The sequence below is a fragment of the Apteryx mantelli genome, chromosome 1 (assembly GCF_036417845.1).
Source record: "Apteryx mantelli isolate bAptMan1 chromosome 1, bAptMan1.hap1, whole genome shotgun sequence".
Taxonomy (NCBI): Eukaryota; Metazoa; Chordata; class Aves; order Apterygiformes; family Apterygidae; genus Apteryx; species Apteryx mantelli.
Window position 1 is genome coordinate 167,050,263 of NC_089978.1, and position 18,702 is coordinate 167,068,964.

The 18,702-nt window shown below is 49.4% G+C and overlaps 1 protein-coding gene across 10 annotated transcripts; it reads right to left on the reverse strand.

The window, feature by feature from the left end:
- Window positions 1–1,867: 1,867 nt before the first annotated feature.
- LOC106488426 (suppressor of cytokine signaling 1-like) lies at window positions 1,868–18,430 on the reverse strand. Of its 10 annotated transcripts, none has more exons than XM_067289891.1 (5): window positions 18,255–18,430; window positions 14,655–14,781; window positions 8,775–8,963; window positions 6,904–7,028; window positions 1,868–3,484 (listed from the first exon to the last, which is right to left on the reverse strand). In XM_067289891.1, the coding sequence occupies exon 5, from the start codon at window positions 3,416–3,418 to the stop codon at window positions 2,729–2,731; it is 690 nt and encodes a 229-aa protein (XP_067145992.1). In that variant the 5' UTR covers window positions 3,419–3,484; window positions 6,904–7,028; window positions 8,775–8,963; window positions 14,655–14,781; window positions 18,255–18,430; the 3' UTR covers window positions 1,868–2,728. The 10 variants fall into 10 exon arrangements, with proteins under 10 accessions (XP_067145992.1, XP_067145993.1, XP_067145997.1 ...); XM_067289892.1 differs by lacking the exon at window positions 18,255–18,430 and adding an exon at window positions 17,251–17,321; XM_067289896.1 differs by lacking the exon at window positions 14,655–14,781 and having other exon boundaries at window positions 6,904–7,024.
- Window positions 18,431–18,702: the final 272 nt, after the last annotated feature.

An 18,702-nucleotide genomic window follows, 5' to 3' on the forward strand; every position in this document is an offset into this window, starting at 1 on the left:
CTCTTGTTTCATCTTACACCTGTTGTGCCTTGCTCTCCCACCATGCACCACTGAGACTGGCTCCTTGTTGGCCTCCTCAAGGGTACTAGGGCTGCTGTTAGGTCCCCCTGAAGCCTTCTCCTCTCCGGGCTGAACAAGCCCTGGTCCCCCAGCCTCTTCTCACAGGGCAAGTGCTCTGGCCCCCTGAACACCTTGGAGGCTCTCTGCTGACCTTGCTCCAGTTTATTGCATTTTTCTTGTATTGGGGAAGGGCGGGGGGGGGGGGGGGTGGAAACTGGATGCAGTATTCTACATGGGGGTCTAATGAGGGCCAAGCACAGGGAGATAATCACTTCCGTCACCTACTGGCTATGCTCCTATTAATAAGGCCCTGGACGCTGCTGACCTTTGCTGCCAGGGCACACCGCAGGATCACAGTTGTCTTGCTCTCCGCCAAGACCCCAAGGCCTTGGGTTATAGTTTGAAGAGGAATGCTTCAGGAGCTGGAAATGCTCGTAACCCTGAGGGAAGGGGATTTCCTGAATAGGGGATGTACATGGCTATTCTCCCAGGGTGGGTCAGTCCTGAAACATCCCCCAAGAGATGCTGCATGGAGTAACACAGGACACACTGCCCCCTCACACAGGGCATTACAGCCTCATTCAGGTGCCCAAAAGCTCCAATTTAATACCTCTAATGGACCCAGCTATGTTAATGTCTGCAATTACCCGTTGATAATATGCTTTTTGCCATGCCCCTGACAGAGGTTACTGCTCCCACAGCAAGCAATACCATACCCGTGCCTCAGCTGCCACGGCACAGGCCCTGCTATATTGAGCAATCCCAGCTTGTGCTTTTGCTCTGGGCTGAAAACTGCAGCAGCTGCAGTGTTAGCAAGCTGCCCATGCCCTCCCTGAGCCGGCGAGGGAGCAGGCAGCTGGGAGGAGACAGCCACAGCTCCCGCACTCGTTTAACTAGCTCGGTTCAGAAGCCAGCGCCCCGAGACACGAGGCCAGGCACCTTCCCATCAGCAGAGCGACAGAGGCCCCTAGAGAATAATTCAGAGTGTCTAAGCCAGGCTCCTACGATGAATCATACCATGTATCTCTCTCTCTTCACTAACCACACACTTCGGTTCCTCAGATAAGATACATGAAGCCAAGAGAGCAAATATCTGCCACTGAATTCAGCAGGAACATCTCCCTGCATGCGTCTTTTTTTTTTTCCCCTCTTTTTTTCTTTTTTCTTTTCCTCCCTTGCAGCTCTGAAGGGGAAAGTCAGCATGAGCTCAGCAGACCACCCGCTTGGCTTTGGATGCACGATGGCCCAGCGATGGGAGCAGGCTTCTCTGTTCTCCCAGGAAACATTTTGGATCCGATTCACGGGTCACATTTTCCAGCAGCTGAACATGCTGAACTTCTTTCACAGGAGCTGTTTTCAGTTACTCGTTACAAAGACATCATACCTGCTGGCACCACTGAGATGACCCAAAATGCTAAGGTTTTTCTTAGCCCTGTTTAACTCCACTCCATTCATCTCACCTGTACTCAGCCTCACCAGCTATGGTTTGTCAGTGTTGTACTGTGCTGTAGGATTGTGAATTACCAGTGTTTCTTTCAAACTGCCAGTACAATTTTTAAGGTATTAAAAATACTTTTGAAAAACCTCACCCCTAAATTTTTAGGAAGTGTCTTATGCTTATAAAACTCCTTAGTTTATTACACTATAAATGATAAATTTAGCTTATTGTTCCTAGCTCAGACCATTCATTTATGTACTCCTTTTGGTCTTTATAAGAAATTCAGTTGTTCTAAGCTAAGTGCATTAAGTGTTCCAACACTGAAAGGGAATGAAAACATTTTCTCATGTATTCATTGACTTTTAAAAATAAGTATAAAATCCGTGTTTATTAAAATTTAAAAGGCTTATACAAAAATTCTTGCCTTTTTGGAGGCAAAAACAAAACCCCAAGAACATCCCTTTATCATCTGTAGGGGGCAGCAGCATACTATCAGATGAGCGTAAGAAAGGGCGCTGTACTCCCATCCGCACACACCCGCCCAGAGCAGACCTGGCTCTCCAAACCAGGATTCCCTTGGCAGGAATACAGTGCCCTTAGTATAAGGTAACTCATCTGCACTCCCAAAAATCTGCTCCAATAAGCAATGCAGAAGCCAGTGAAACTGCACACATTGTACATGGCTGCAGCGGTTTTACTCCAGTGCAAACGTTGACCTCTGAAGTGACAGGTATTGCATTTACGCTGCAAGGAGTGGAGCATGTCCTCACTTGGACATGGCTACCTGGGTATGCGGTCAGCACGGGGACTACGTCCTTCAACACCCAGTCAGCGCTGCTCAGAGACCGGACTCAGCCAGACCACTTCAGAAGGGCAGATTTTTAGCAGAAACTAGCTTAGGCACTTTTAGATAGAGGAGAAGCCAGGGCTGACCTGGGAGAACAGGCAGCTCACCCTGTGCTTAAGTTTATGAGTCACAACCGGAGTAAAGAGCAAGACTGGGGGGGTCTCTGCTCTTCAGCTTTGGCTTTACTCCAGGCATCTCAGGGAGAGGCCACACACACTGTGCACATACGAGGACACAGCTCTCGCAGTCAGTGGTATCAAGCTCTGCTCCCCCTGCCCTCCCCTTCCTCTCCAAGCAACCAGTCCAATCCCACCAGAGTGGTGTGAGTCCCACCAGCATACCCACGAAACAGGCACTTCCTTTCGTCTCCCACGTGCACTGCGTCATCTCCCAGCCTGGGCCAGAGAGGGACAGGGGACGACGTTCTGCTCTGAGCCTCCCCTCCCACTGGGGGGAGAAGCCACCTCCTCCCTCGAGCGCATCCCAGAGGAGCCTGCTCCTTGCCCTGTTGCAGCGGGCAGGCTCTGACAGCCCCCAGGCAGGCGCTGGCGGCACAGTTCTTGCAGCGTGGGCACTGTCTGGCGGCTCCGGCACAGGGGCTCGGAGAACACCAGGGGCGTCCCCCCCATCTCATCAAAGTGCAAGGGGTTGTTCCGGGTCCCCGCCACCACCAGCTCCAGGAGCCGGACCACACAGTCCGAAAACCAGTTCTTCAGGCGGAAATAGCCCTCCTGGAAAGAGATCCGAAGGCTGACAGGTCCCGTTGGCATCCGCACGCTCAGGCTGAACAGGTAGTTCCCCTGAGAGCTGTCCCGTACCAGGTAGGTGCCGACAGGCTCCCGCTGGAGCTTGGCGTGAGCCTCCCCCACTGACAAGGGGCCCCAGTAGAAGTCACTGGCCTGAAGGATATTGAGGGATCGCTCCAGTACCTCCCACTCGCAGCTGCGAAACATCCGGAAGCGAGCGGGCAAGCTGGATGGCGCAGGGCTGGGGAGGACGCTCCGATGCTGCCTTTGCGGACGAGAAACAGTCACGTGCGTGTTCTGTAGGTCATCTGGCCTCCCTCTGATCATCTCTCAAAGAGCCCATGGATCCTGGAAAGATGCTGTCTTTACCATGCTTCCCCCTTTGCATCCAGCCTGCAGGACAGAAGGAAAGTGAGGCAAAGCCTTTATGGTTGTCCAACTGGGCAAGCAAAGACTCTTCACAGGGAGGAAAAACAGCAGCGAGGGTACAGGGGAGTTACTGTAGGTCACAAACCCACAGCTGTAGGAATGACAGGGGAAATATGTGCAGGAATGGCTCCATCTGGCTCCCCCCACCAGCGCAATGTTACAGAGCTCTGCATGCACTGGGTTTATATGATTCCCAGTCAGGGGATCCCCAGCACAGCCTTCAGTATGCTGGTCTGAATCTAGCAGATTTCAGTATTTGCGATTTCCCTCTATTGGATGTTTGGGGAGGTTTTAGCATGGCCTTGAGACTGGTGAGAGGAAATGAAACCCAAAATTAGAAAGGAAAAACCTCCCAAGGCAGGAAAGTATCTTTATCATTCAGTGAAAGGTGCAAAGGACTCCTCACACCTGCCCAACCTTCTCTCTGTCTAAAGGACGTGACTTAGAGGAAACAGAAGATGGGAGCGAATCTTTCCCACCAAACCCCAGGAACCACTGCCTCATCCCAGGACACTCCTGTGCCAGGAGGCCTCAGACCAGGCCCCCTTCAAGAAATGCCTCGCCACCAGCAGCGCTAGGACTGCTGCAGATTAGACTGCTTATACTGACACCAGACCCTGCGACCATGTGAGGAACGATTCTGCTCAGGCCCTTCCAGGCCCTTAACTCCAGTTTCTGCCCTGGGCTCTCTGGGGGACAGCTCTGGACCACGGGCTCCTCCCTGCCAGGAGATGATCCTGCCTTCTCCCAAGCAGCAGTCATCTGCAGACTCCAAAGTGCCCTTCATTGCTGTCACAAGCCTGCTCTTGCCCTACTTGTTCTGCAGCTGGTGTTACTACCAGGCTCTGTGCATTTAGCAATGAGGATTCCCGCACCCAGCGTTGCCATCAGCCATCCATCCGAGTAATTTCAATTATTAAAAAGAAGTATATATTCTGTGTGTGTGTGTGTATATGTGTATATATATATATATATATGCATACATAAACATAAAAACCACAGCCCTAAGCCAGAGGCTCATTCTGTGTGAGAAGCTGAGCTGTTACATACCACTTCCCCAGGCCTGACAAGGCAGTAGCTCACCGCCAAACCCTGTCCTCGGTCCCTTGACATACTCCATTAACCCAGTCACACACACTGACAGCGAAGCCCCGCTTCGAGAGGTGCAGACTGCCGACATGCAGCCCACAGCAGAGGAAGGGATGCGTTTCCCCAGCTCCAGCAGTCCCTCCCCACAGCGGACTCAGCGGGGGGGAACATGGCACCCCCAGGGAACATGCAGGGACCCACAGAGGAGGGCTAATTCTGGAGGGAAAAGCTTTTCTCACTCTACAGCCTGGCTAGCTAGGCTCACATTGTTCACTGGCTACTCCAAAGCCTCGCACTCCTGTCAGTATTCGGGCTGGCCGCGCACAACGAAGTGTGCACGTGGGGAGATGACGCAGAGAGCCAAACTTCTTTCCCTCACGCCACCCTGCCCCAGCATTTTTCCTCCTGCCTAGGCACACGCTGCCAGGAGGCATAAAGCAATTCAGCCTCCACAGCCAGCTCAGTCCCTCTCTCCCCTAGGGCTCCTAACAAAAGACAGGCCCAGCTGGCACAGCGGTTTTGGAAAGGAGACATCCATCCAGCAAAGCCTTGTCCACAGCTACCCTTTCTCCCCTGTTGTCTCTCACAGTAGTTGCAGTAATATAGTTGCAGTAATATCAATAATGCAACCATCAGGCACTTCTCCACACATGGAGCCATAAGCATCTTTGTCCAAGAGCACCCTGGGAAGCTTTTCCAGGGGTGAATATACAGTTTCTCCTCCTGTGATTTGCAGGCCACAAAGTTGTTACCATCCTCTATCCTGCCCTTTAGATATGTGCCACTGTGGGAGGGAAATTCCACTCTTACAAAAAGGTGGGAGGGGTAGGAAGGAGTTAATCAAGTTGTTTTTTTTTTTTTTTCCATAAAAAAAAAAAGGCAGCAGTTGAGAGCTGCTCAGACGGTTCAGCAAGTCAGAGTAAATCTTAGGGGAGGCTGATTTAGTGAGCAGAACGCAAGTAAACACAGTCGACACGTGCAGTGATTAGAGCAATCTATCACCACACAAAGCTCAACACTGTAGGCACCACAAGAAGCTGCAGCATCTCTATCCCTTTCCTTTTCCTCTCTGCTGGGTGAGAAAGCTACAGAGCCCTTTGACATTAGTTATTATAGAAAAAGGAGGTTGTACTACTGTTAACTGCCTCCAAGGCTGCAGCTAAAGAGATGACAGGACTGAGAAGGAGCCTTGCTCCCACCAGCAGCTTCTCCTCCCAAACAGCAACTTCTCTTGGGTCCAAACTGAAATTTTGCCAATCTCACAGGTCTTGGTTGGGAAACAAATTCAAACAGGAAAACAGAAGCAGGCAGCTGTCTTTCATTTCCAGACTAGGTTTTAAAACAACAAATAGATAATTTGTTTAAGGCTCCAGATGCCATTTGACAAAAACACAACGGTTTGTCCCAGTTTTCAAGCTTGAGTCATTCTCCCAAGTCCTTTAAGAAAAATCCACTGCTACTAGAAGTCTGACTGAGTAAGAACTGAGACTGTGTCATCGTTTCGAATTCAAAGCAAATGTAAAAATAGCACCCTCACAATTTGTTCACTTGGTTTGAAATCTCCATATGGGTCAGATCCTCAGACAGCATGAATTTGTTTAGCTTCAGTGACCCATTTCCAACAGATGAGTGTCTGGCCTGCAATGCAGTGTTAGCTGGCCCTCTAGAAGTACTTTCTGATATTACCTTCACAGGTTCACTCTTAATGAATCAACAGACACTACGTGCACGTGGCCTCCCATTTCAAGCTAGGAAAAAGCAGACTCTTAGGATTAGAAATAAGCCAGACCAGGGGTGTACCGAAATACATATGCATAATTAGTTCTGCTTCCGACTTACCACACCGAGATTTGCTTTTTTTCCCCCTAAAAAGCCAAAAAAAACCCAACGCCCAAACACCCAAACACATTACTACCTCTCTGCTACAAAACAGTAAGAAGAGCATTTACAGCTAGAGCAACATGCTGCAAAAAGCCAGTGTCCCACTAATTAAAAGGCTGGATAAGTTTCCCTGGACCTTCTCTGATTTACTACAAGTTCAAGTGCTTTTCAAAGTAAGTGCTCTTGACACAGGGCATTTTGCTTGCCTCCCTGTTCGTTATCCAAGCAAAGCAGAGTATTTCATATAAGAAGACAACCCTAGTCAATTAGGTGACTGTATACAATCTGTGATGCCAACCAAGCCAGCTCTGCACCCTGGGGCTTGATAAATCTGGCATGTTCAACAGCAGTTTCAAGTACTCAGATCTGATTTGTTCGTGCACTTTTGCTTTAGGATACTTGAAAGAGCTTACCTCTTTAAATTTACTATCCATAAGGATGAGTTTCTGGACATCAGGCCTGGAACTGGTCCAAATTCAAGAGCTTCGATGCAGCATTTCCTAAATTTTGCAAGGCTTCACTTAAGAGCAAGTTCTTCCTTTGAAAAGAAAGAGATGTCCATCAAACTGGTGACTAAGTCCATCAGTTCCCCATAACACAGACCCAAAATGCAACAAATCCAGGGACAGGTTGTCTGTCTCAACCTCCTTGACCTATATTTCTGTAGAATCATGTATACAGCACTTCAGATAACAACAGAGACAAATGACAGCTTTATTATTATTTTTTTTGATGCTACTTCCAATGCTGTGACTTAACTTCCAAATAGCTCACAGGTGCCCTAAGGATGAATGCAAAGAGCTTAAAGTTGCCATCATCTTTTGGAAGTTGAACCATGAAAACCAAATGCTAAGAGATGATACAACAGGAATAAGGTTTAAGATTCTGAATGGCAAATTTAAACTTGCGCTGAATGCTACATATAACGTTGCGAGTATCTTATCTGAAACAGCATGCATAACAATTCGCTGCTGAATTATCTGAATTGGGCTCCAGTCAGTTCTGACACAAGCTCTTCTGCCCTGCCTCCCGCAGCTCTCGGGTTTTTCCTTTGCACCCCGTGGATGGCACATGAAATCTGCTGATCTGATGGAGCAGCAGAGCACCACTTGTGCAATCACATATCTGTCAGTGGGTCCATCAGCAAGCAGAAAAAGCAAATGCAGCCTCCTGCATGCCTTTCGGAGGCAGTCCCTTTAAGGCTTCGTTTATACCTAAGCTCCGTTACCCAACATTGCTTCCCTGCGCCGCTCCCAGACAGCCTCAGGCTGGGCATGCGCCCCATGAGCCACATTTACTCGCAGCTAGTTGAACTGCAGTTCTGGCCCATGGCTACGCTACCCACGCCATTCGGCTTCGGTACCTTCCCATTATAAATCCCACAGTTTCCAAGCAGTTAGATGGAAGCTGGGATAATTCGGAAAAGCTTTCCCGGAGATACCCTGCAAGCCCTCGCAGCAGAGTCCCCGTTTCAGGCAGCCCGGCCCGAGCAGCCGGCTCCTGCTTGCACGTCTGCATCCCACAGAAATGCGCTGCCTACTGATTTGTGGCTACAGAGGATGCCTCAAAGCAAAGCTCAAGCATGGGGCTGGATGAGAAACATCCCCAGCAAGCGCCAAGCGCACAACACTGTTTTAATGGTGGGCCAGCCTGGTCCTCGCAGCCGCAGCCATCCGCCAAGCGCGGGCATCATGTTCACTGGTGCCCAGCCGCAGCGAGCCCCCCAGCCGTGGCGATCCGGGCCCACGCGGAGGGGGCAGGGCCAGGCAGGAGCCGCGCAGAGGACCGCGCGCCAGCAAGCGCAGAGGGAGCTGCGGTTAGGCGAGGAATGCGGCACAGCTCAGCCAAGAGAGGACCGGCGTTCCTCGCAGCCAACTGCTCCAGCACAGGGCAGGCCTGGGAGACATCGCAGCTCCCTCTATCTTTTATGCCATGGCTATAAATAGAGTTTGATGCGAGCCTGCCATTGTGTCTGACATGTGAGGGAATACATGGAAAAAAAATATATATATACACACACCCCAAACCAAAGCTGTGTTTTGTGTTTCCCATGACCAGCATTCAACAAGGATGCAATATAAAAAAACCCTGTAAATTTGCTGCCTAGTATGAGGCAGCACACATACGACATTTGCTGTTTCCATGTATTACAGCTGTGCAGCAGAGCCACTCCGTGAGCTCAGGGAATCAGTTTCTAAAGATCCTGCACAAGGCCTGTTCTTATCAAACCCTTTTCATAACTTTAGGGTTGGAGAGCATCTCTCAAAACCCACAGACACCTCACCTTTCCATGGATTTGATGTTTCAGTTTTGTGTTTCTTGTCATACTTTTCCATGACATGTGCTTTCTGCTTTAGCGTGACACTTTGCTGATACAGGCTAAAAGGTTTTTTACCCAAAGAAAACCCACAAGATAGTTTGATGCGTTCCGAGTACTCTTCAAGGCAGGCAAGTCTGCAAGCATGGTTGGTTTCTGCATAACATGTTGAAAAAAAAGAATAAAGGTGGTGGTTTATAGGAGAGAGAATTGCTTTGACTAGACTAACTGATAGAGCTGGAAGACAGAACCCATTTTCAAGATCCCTTCATCACACCTTTAAAATACTCTGCAAATTCAAAACAATTATTTCCACATTAAACAGCTTGTTCCTCATAGAAATAGCCAGTGTGAAACTGTAATCCTGCCATTTCATAACAACAGAGATGCCACATCGCTTCCCCGAACTTGAAGGCTGCTGTGCAGTAAGAGCTGCAAGCAACTATAGCTTGTTTTATAGCAAGTAAAACTACCAACTGACTTCTGGCAAAGAAAACTTCTATTGGACTATTGAATTCTGGCTCAAGAGCCTGAATTTTTTTTCTCCCCATAAATGGGGAAAAGCAAAGAAAAACAAAAAAGTAGAAGGGAAATCAGTACTGGTTACTACCAAGTTTCAAAGCTGCAACTTAGGCGACCCTGCCAGGCTAAAGAGGAGCTGTTGCTTACCTTTCTGGCCAACACGAGGGCTTTTTCTGGAAAGCGAGCGAAGCCCAGCCGTGCCGTTCCCAACCCTGGCAATGCCCCAGCAAGCAGCAATCTCTGCTAACGGCAGGGCAGCAGTGGAACGTGAAGGGGCAGCCCCACGCTCTGCCAGGGCACGCACCCTCTGCATGACTGCCTGCCCTCCCTGTCCTGCCAGCCCGTCCCACCACATGCCCGCCAGCAAAGCGGCTGACCCTGCTGCTGCCTCCACTTTGGGTGCCGAAAGGAGGAGATGGGGAACAGATGGAGCAGAGAGCAAGAAGGGGAGGTAGGAAGAGGCCAAGACAACACGGAGCCCTTGGTGCTCCCTACTGAAACGTGCCGTTCCATCTCCCTCAAGTGAGTGGGAACAGCGGGAACGGGAGCAGTGACACCCAGCGTGGCATCCTCTCCCTCCGCCAGGGCACTGGGAGAACAGGGCTGCTTCCCAAACCCAGGAAGGGGAGCAGAGATCATGGGGAGGCATGGCAACATTGGCAGCACGCGGCCAGGCTGGCAGCTGTGGGGAGGCAAAGGGACAGCGCAGAGGGACCCAGGAGTCCAGGCAGAGCCGGGAGCCTGCACCGCTGCGCCTGGCAAGAGCCGGCTGCTCAAGCTGTCGACGCGGCTACCAGAGCACAGCCGAGATGGAGGACGCAGCTAAGGATGAAGTCCTCTCAGCTTCAGGCATACAAATCCTGAATTTTCACCGGCAAACCTGTGGCCTCCGCACACCTTGCCACGGCACTAGCACAAACCCACACGGGCAGAGGCGTGCTGAGCGGCGCGCTCCCCGCAGCCTTGCTTTCTGTCTGTCAGCTCTGCCTCCATCGGCAACGGCTCCTCTGCCTCCCCGACTCGTGCCATCCCCATGCCAGCCATACAGGTGCGTTTTCTCTGTGCCAGCCTTACTAAGCTGCACTGTCTTTTCTCAGCTGTCCTAGCATCCCGTTTGAGGAAATGAATCCTGAGAAGCAGTGGCTGTCGGCGGTCCCCACCATGACCGGCCTCATGTCAAAAGCATCACAGTTAGCAGGAAAGGAATTCAAGGAAGAAGCTAAGTCTGAGAAATGAACAGCATCTGCAGGAAAAGGTCTTAGAGAAAAGTCCCAGACGGTTTAACCAACGCGAGGCAGAGCCTACAGGCTCAGAGGAGATCCTCCCTTTGCTCTTGAGAAGGGCTGGTTTTAGGAGACGTGACGGGCCATTAAGCAGTATCAGTTATTGTATCTGCAGAGGAAGGGGGTGAGGGTCACAAAGCACAAATGCACCACAACACTTAAGTTTTATAATGGGGGATTTCCAACACACAAAATAAAGAAACTAGTTCTGAAAGTCAAAAGTGAAAAAAAAAATTTTTCAAAGTCATTAGAGGTTATTTAGGAAATCTTAAAGTGACAGGGCACACAGGCCTCCAGCAACCAAGGGAGCAGAAAGGGAAGAACAGGAGCTGCTCAGCTAAGGGCCCGGGCTCGGGGACACCGCAGGTCATGCAGCAAGTACTGGCTATAGGTATGATGTTTGCAAGGGCCTCCACCATGGATCAGAGGCACTGTACAAAAACACAACAAAACCATAGTCCCTGCCCAAATCTCTCTACAATCTCAGTAATCCTTCAGAAGATGAAAAGCTAACCTTGGCAGAGCCAATATAAAGGCATATGAATTACTGGCAGTAGGGAGCAAATTTACATTAGGATGGCTGTCATGAAACTGGGACAGCAGGTAGCCAAGATAAACAAAACAAACACCAGAAAACAAATGGCATTTTCAGGTTATCAAAAACAGAAAACCTCTGGGGGAATCATTTAGTTCACTGGGCTACAGCAAGTGGGAACAAGGATACTGCAGAGAAGCTAAGTAATTACCGGCAAGCAGATTATTGTCTTGCACAGGATGCTGAGGAGGTTCCCTAGTATTTAATGATGTTTAACCTGAAGACCTGGTGGGGAGGGAATGCTGGTGTATCACAAGAGGAGGGGAAAACTGAAATTCAAGAACAAAATGTCAATGGACGCAGTGGTCTATACCCAGGGTTTCTGAAGGAGTTGGGAAGTGGTCAGCTGAGGTGCAGAGAGAGGCACTCTCTCAATCAAATCATCTGCTACCACCAAGGGCCAGGGGGCTGCAAAGGCCATGAAGAGCCTTTTCTAAAACCATGCTGTGACACAGGAGCATGGCTGCTGCATGAGGCCACCTGACAACGAGGGACAGGCGATGCCCAGACCGAGATCCTCATCAGGAGGACGGGATCTAGAGGAGCAGCCATGGAGGGGACGTGCCTTGTGCTTCCCCAAAGCCTCTGTGCCAGAAGCTGGCTGAGACGTGAGCTGGGGGGGGCACAAGGTAAGGAACTAGCCACGCCAGATCTGTAAAGCAGACAGGCAGACGATGAGGAGCAGTCACTCCTCAGCATCACAGTGGGCTGGAGGAAAGGTGGCCGGAGGAAACAGGCGTGTCACCAGCTCCACACCTGAACTCCTCTCTGCTGCCTTCCTGACTGTGCCTACCTATCTCATCACCACCAGCTCTGCCCTCCATGTCTGCATGGACCCTGTCAGCCCCCTCCACTACTTTATACCCCTTTCCCTGGAGCCGAGGCACCACAGCAGGACCCTTGTCCCAGGCTGCTGGCTGCAGGCAGAGAGAGGAGCTGGGGAGCTGTTGCTCTCCGAGGACTGGCAGCACCAGGGAGGGAAGGACCCTGCGTGCTGCTTCTGCTCCTCTCCTCGAGCATCAGCTCCTGAAGGGAAAGGGGCACAGGGGCGGGCAGCCCGCTTTGCCCTCCCCAGCTGCGTGACCAGTCAGTAGGTGCAAAAGGAGCCCAAAGCGGCACCCAGCTCAGGCGTGACTTGTTCCCTTCCTCCTGCCCATGCAAAGACCCAGTCTGAGCCAGGTCACTTTCTAAATATCTTCTTCCCGGGCTGCAACCCGCCATTGCCCATGATATTTAAACACTGGCAATTTAATCCTGCACCCCAGAGGGTAGCTTCAAGCCTCACTTTGCTTAAATGTATGTAGCCACCTGGAAAAGCAAGCGAGCCCCCTCCTTTACCCTGCCTGGGTGACCAGTGCAAGGGACAAAAACACCTCTGGGACAGCCACAGAAGTCAGAGGTCACTCAAAATTGGGCAAGTTGGCACGCAGCAGGAGATCAGACAAGACACTGTCCAGATAAATGCAAGCGAATAAGGATTTGTAGGAGGAAGACAAACTCGTTCTGTGTTTTAAAGAGCTATGAATTCGCTGGGTCAGCTCAGGAATGAGCTGAATAGAACTGCTGAGGTTCATTAAGAAAAGCGTCCACTCAGAACGCAAAGGCAATAATTAAAAAAACAAGAAGCAAATACAAGCACGAGGATGCAAAATGGATGGGTGGGAATATAACGGTAATGTCACCAGCTGAAATAACCTATTCCGTTCCAGTCACCTTAAATAAAGACAGACAGATGAAATAAAGGGGAGAGGCCTAAATATGGGTGATGAGAAGTCATGTGAAAGTTTTCAGACAGTGAGAGACTGGAGAAACTCCATGCTTAGTTTAGAAGGCTGATAGTTATAAGGGTATGCAAAGAAACATACAATATAACCAGGCTGTTCTTTTTACCGTCTTTCATAAAACTAAGGGAGGAAGTTCAAAGGTAACTGAGATTGAAAAGTAACTAATTTTAAAACTCATAAAAGGAACAACCTCCCCAATCAGACACATTAAATGTTACTGGGGAAAGTGAGAGGGCTGATCTGAGGATTCTCATTTCTCTTCTTTCTCAAACTTCTCTGCTTGGTCTCTATAAAGTACCCATTGCTCTAGGAAGACTTTTATAAAGTCTGACTCACTATACCAAAATATAAGGCCCTTTTTTCCTAATTGATCTCTTTTTTGCAACTCAAGCTTTTATGTTTATTAGATTATGCTCTAGTTTAATTGAGCATTTTGACTGAAATGCTTTGACAGACTGTAAGTAGAGGAATCCAGCAGCAAAAGGGTTTTTAGCATCACCTTTTAAAGCCACTTCTTAGACATTCCAGCTTTACATAAAACTGCAGTGTAGCCCAGCAAAAGGCATAAACATCCTTTAGTCATCATGCAAAGCTAAAGGAGTAAACAAGAGTTTACAAAGTCACTATAAGGAATCAACTATTAACTATGGAGCTGCTGCAGAGCAGCTCCATAGCAATAGTTAAAGCAGCTTAGCCCACTTTTCCTCATTTTTATATGGATAAAAAGTATAGCACCTCTTGCTTATACGTGCTTCATTGACTACTGGTATGCACTTCACTTGGATACTGGTATGCACACTACAATTTCATTGCTTACTGCTAAACCAACTCCAAATCTGAAATGGCTGTGTCAGGCTAGAGCAAGCCATTCCCTCTGTCTTGGTTTTCCCTTGATTGTGGCTCTTTGTCCATTATGTCACTTAGCTGGGCTTTGGAAGATGAACATAATTTCCAATAGTGGGAATTGGAGACTGTTTCTCTAGCTCCAGCTTCCCTGCCTCCGCATCCCAAAATCTCTCATCAGAAAACAAAAGAGAATTGAAATATGGATGCAAAATAACACTGCCGGTCTGTCAAAAAGTATAATCAGACCATTCATGCAGGCATATATGCACATCACCACAATTCTGCTGTCACAAGCAAATGCGCGCAGAACCTCCCCTAACTTTAGCAAGGTGCTGTGCTGTATAGAAATCCAACTACATGGTCAGATTGAGGGAACAGGAGCCGAGATCTTTGACGTAATCGCTCTTATTTTCTTCCCTGACAGCCTGGGTGTAAGTTTCCAAGTAAACTTTGCTGCCCAGGAAGTAAGAAAGTAGTAACAAGCTGCTTCTGAGCTGCAGAATCGCAAACAAAAAAATTGCTGCACAAGTCAGAATCTGAAGTCAAAATTTTTCTTCAAAGTTTGCAGGGGGAAAAGGCAACAAAAACTCTCTGCTTAGACAAAGGCAGCTGAATACTGCCAGCTTAACCCAATTTTGCCAGCCACAGCTCCAACAGAGTCAATGTAAAGTTAAAACAGCCTATTTGCAAACTTAACATTGGCCCAATTTGATTCTTTCCCTTGTATTTCACATGTGTTTGCAAGCAAGCAGAAGCACAAAAAGTGCATGGGGAGCAGGAAGGGAGAAGACAGAGAGAATGTGCATTATCAAAATACCTTGAGAGCAGTTCTTGGAAATGTGCAGTCTGCAAGCTTGTATCAGACATTCATTTCCTGTGAAGTGCACACAGGCCTTTTCATTTCTCCACTGAAGAGGACGAAAATAAGGGGGCAGCTCTAAAGTCTCCAAAGACAACACAGAAAGCAGTATTTAGCAATTTTACAAAAACTGAGTTAATATTGTTAGGTTATTACAGAACTACTGAACACAACCTGAGAGTCAGAGCAGTTAAAATTTAGGACTTTCTACGCCTCTCACTGCTAAATCTTAGCTTGAAATCTTGCACTTGGCCAAGGGGGGAAATGAATTTTACCTGACTCATTTTGACCACTCATTAACACAAAGTCACCAAAACCTGCTGCACCAAACACCGCCGCACTTTTTTTTTCTTTCTTTTTAAGGGTCTGAGACTGAATTCAGCAAAATGATTAGCTCAGAGTTACCTTTTTGAGGCAGAAGGCTGTAGGATATGCACAAATGCAAAACAGGAGACTGGGCAGTAATGAAGTACACTGACAGCATAGAAGGGGGTGAGTTGACACCAGTGCCTGTCTTCAGCTTCCACCTCTAGTTACATGCAACCACGGATCAAATTAATCTAACATTTAGTTGCATTCTTCTAAGTAAATGTGTTGCTGCCTAACAACATACACATTGAATGTTTAGTACCTTTACTGTATAAAAAGATATTAACCCTGTTTGGCATACTCAGCTCTTGTACCATCCCTATTTCAATTTAAATCAAAAGCTACAGGTGTCCACCTCTCCTGGCTTGCAAGCTTTCGGCAAGCACAACTAGCCAAATTCTGCAATGACCCCCAAAAATGGCTCAAGAAAATGCAACCTCCCCAGAGCTTTTATTAATCTGACCACGGTGTCAACCCGACCCTAATGATGTTATATTTAAGTATAAGCACTATCTATTTATTGCTGACCAAACTGAAGTAGGAGCATGGTAGGAGAAACCAGGAAAAAAAAAAACTGCATTTGGTAGGGGAGACGGCTGGGGGAGAAGACGGTCATGAGGAATGCAAGGAAAGACTCAGAGGAAAGAAAGAAGAAAACTCCAGTGGGGATGGAGAGAAAGAGAAGCAAGGAAAGAAACAAAACTTAAAATGCAACTGTGGCAACATTTTCTCCTTTGTTTCTCAGCAATGTGACCGCAGTATTAATGACAGCAACTAAGAATTTACACTATGCAACTCATGCTCTACCCTTGCGCAAACTGACCACCAACTTCACAGGAATTCCAGTTGGATTAAGGGCAAGAGGCACTAGAGGCATGTTGGAAGCTCTCTTTCTGGAAACTGAATTTGGCCCTCTCCAAACAGGCATTACAGAGGCAGAGACACGAACCTGTGACCCTTTGCACAAGCTCAGCCCTTCCTCATTGTTCCTTCACGTCTGCTTTTCGGGACCCCCATGCAGTCTGGGCTCCTGCGGGCCAGAAAATTGCTGGAGTTTATCTACAGCTGCCAGTGCAATCTTAAACCAAAGCCTTGTGCTGCCTCTTGACACCACTACATTTAAGTAAGTGGTAAATGAGCCAGGTTATTGAAGGACATATAACATACAGCACAATGACAAGTAGCACAAAAATAACCATGGCCCAGATCCAAGTTTCGTTCAGGAGAAGATGGGAACCTGTGTAGGAGGCTGATATCTAAATAATTCTATGGATTTGTGCCCAAGAGCCTTCCACTCCAGAGGGGACAAAAATCTGTATTTCAAAAACTATGTTTGAAGTCGCATAGCCAGGAAAATCACTCATGAGCGCAGAAACAAAGCTTGGCTTCATCTGCAATGACTGGCCACATCTCGTCGTAACTTGATTCAACCAAGACCAACATTATGTGATAATAGAGCCTCAGTCCCACAAACTTATGTGCATGTGCATAATTTTAAGCACATGACCATAGCCCTGCTGCGACTGAATGGGCTATTTGATGTTTGCAGCAGCTAAACTGCAGTCACAATTGTTTGGAGAAAGCAGATATGTCTGCGTACCCTCTTAAGGGCACAGTCGCTAGAGAATGAAACATCAGGAAACTGCAGTTATTTTTGATCCCACCCCATTTTACAGAATTGAGCATGGTCAACATGTGACTGGATTTTCCTTTTAAGTTCTCTGAATGCTACAAGGAGGAGAACCAGCAGATTGCACTGCCTGGACCATATAATCCCCAAAGAGTAGTTTGCTAACAATACTCCTTACCCTAAATTTTCCAGAACAATGGACAAGTCACATCCCCCTCCTTCTTCCATTTAGAAAACAAGCAAACAAAAAAGCCCAGGATATTAATTTAACATCCTTGGGCTCTTCTCAGTTACCTCCAGGGCTCATTCAGGTCCTGTTTCCAAACTTTCATTGGACAGAGAGGAACACACATTTAAACTAAATTAAAATAAGATTAAATTAAAAAAATAAAATAAAAAAGATCCTAAGAATAACAGAAGCTGAGGTTTTAGGTAGTAACGATTCCAAAATTCTCAGTAAAAGTGTGTGTTAGTGGGAAAAAGTGAGTAGAGGATTCTGTATGGCTGCAAGTACCATGACTCAGACTGCACAAAGGACAAGGTCTTAGCGCTAACCTTTGACTGTGATGCTTTTCATGGGCACACAGCACTGATATTCTCAGAAAAGGCCGGTGTAAGGCTGCGCTCTGCCTCTATCAGATATGGGAAGACGGCGAGCTACGCTGCCTCCAGCTCCACCAGCGCCGGGGACAGCCTTGGTTCAAGGTTATCCTGTTTCCCAGTAACACCTTCCATTCTGGTGGGGAATTCACTTTTGAGAATTAAAAGCTAACATTAAAGCGAACATGCTGCCTAACGCTCCTCCAGCATCTTACGTTAGGTGAACAAGAGAAGCGGTAGGAAGACGAAGCTACTGCTCCCCAGGTCTGCGAGGCCGCCTTCCTGCAGACCCATCTGAGAGGTTACATAATACACAGGTTTCACTTCAAAATAAGCATCTTTGCACCCTGATGGTTTGGAGAACGCCTTGACTGGGGACCTGTCCCAAGGCCGCATGGAGACCCCAGGGCTGCCCCCAGCACCCTGCCACTGCCCGCACACGCCGCACGGCTCCCCGTCTGCTGCCGGCACCCCAAATCCTCCCCCGGGCCCCACCAGGAGAGGCACCCCAACCCGCGGCACGCTCCCCTCTTCCAGAGCCAGCGACAGCCCCAATTCCCGATGGAGCCAAGCCGCCAGGGGAAGGCAACCCCCAACTCCTGCCCCTGCGAAAAGCCAAGAAGGGGGGGAAAGGAGGAAAAAAAGAGAGAAACAACGCCCCCCTCCCCAAAACAGGCGGTTTTTCGTTAGCGCAGCGAGACTTACCCTGCTCCGGCCTCCCGACAGCAGGCGAAGAGGCTGCGGGCAAGCGGCGCTGCCGCGGGTGCGAGCGAGCGCTCAGTGCCGGGGCGACAGCGGTGCTGCCCGGCCCTGCCCCCGCCGGGCCGCCGCCGCCGCCGCCGCTCTCCCGCCCCGAAGTGAAACCGAGGCGGCCTCACGCTGCCGCCGGGCACCGCCGCGCATCCCCCCCCGCCCCCCCCCGGCCCCGAAAGGCACCGAAGGGCCGGGGCGCGGCTTACCGGGGGCGGCGCGGGCCGGGGGGGCGCCCGCCGGGCCCTCCTGGGCCGCGGGGCGGCTTCGGCTCCCGGGAGCGGAGGGGAGAGGAGGAAACCCCCCAAGTGTTTCTTTTCCGAGGAAGGAGCCACGGGGGAGGGGAAGAGGGAGGGGTTTCTCCCTCCTCCACCACCCCGTCTTTCCACGGCGTGGCTTTTGCAAAAAAAAAAAAAAAAAAAGTTCAAAAAAAAAAAGTTGGCCAGATTGGGAGGGGAAAAAAAAGAGAGAGAGAGCGAAGCTGTGAAAGCCCCTCCGCTGCGAACTTGCACAGGAACCGCAGCGGGACGGGGCCGCCAGCATCCGCCCCCCCGGGACCGCCGGAGCCACGCGCCGCCCCGGGGAGGCGGCCGCCCCGCGCCGCGCCGCGCCGCCGGCACCGGGGCTCGGGGGCACCGGGGCTGGCCCTGCTGCCAG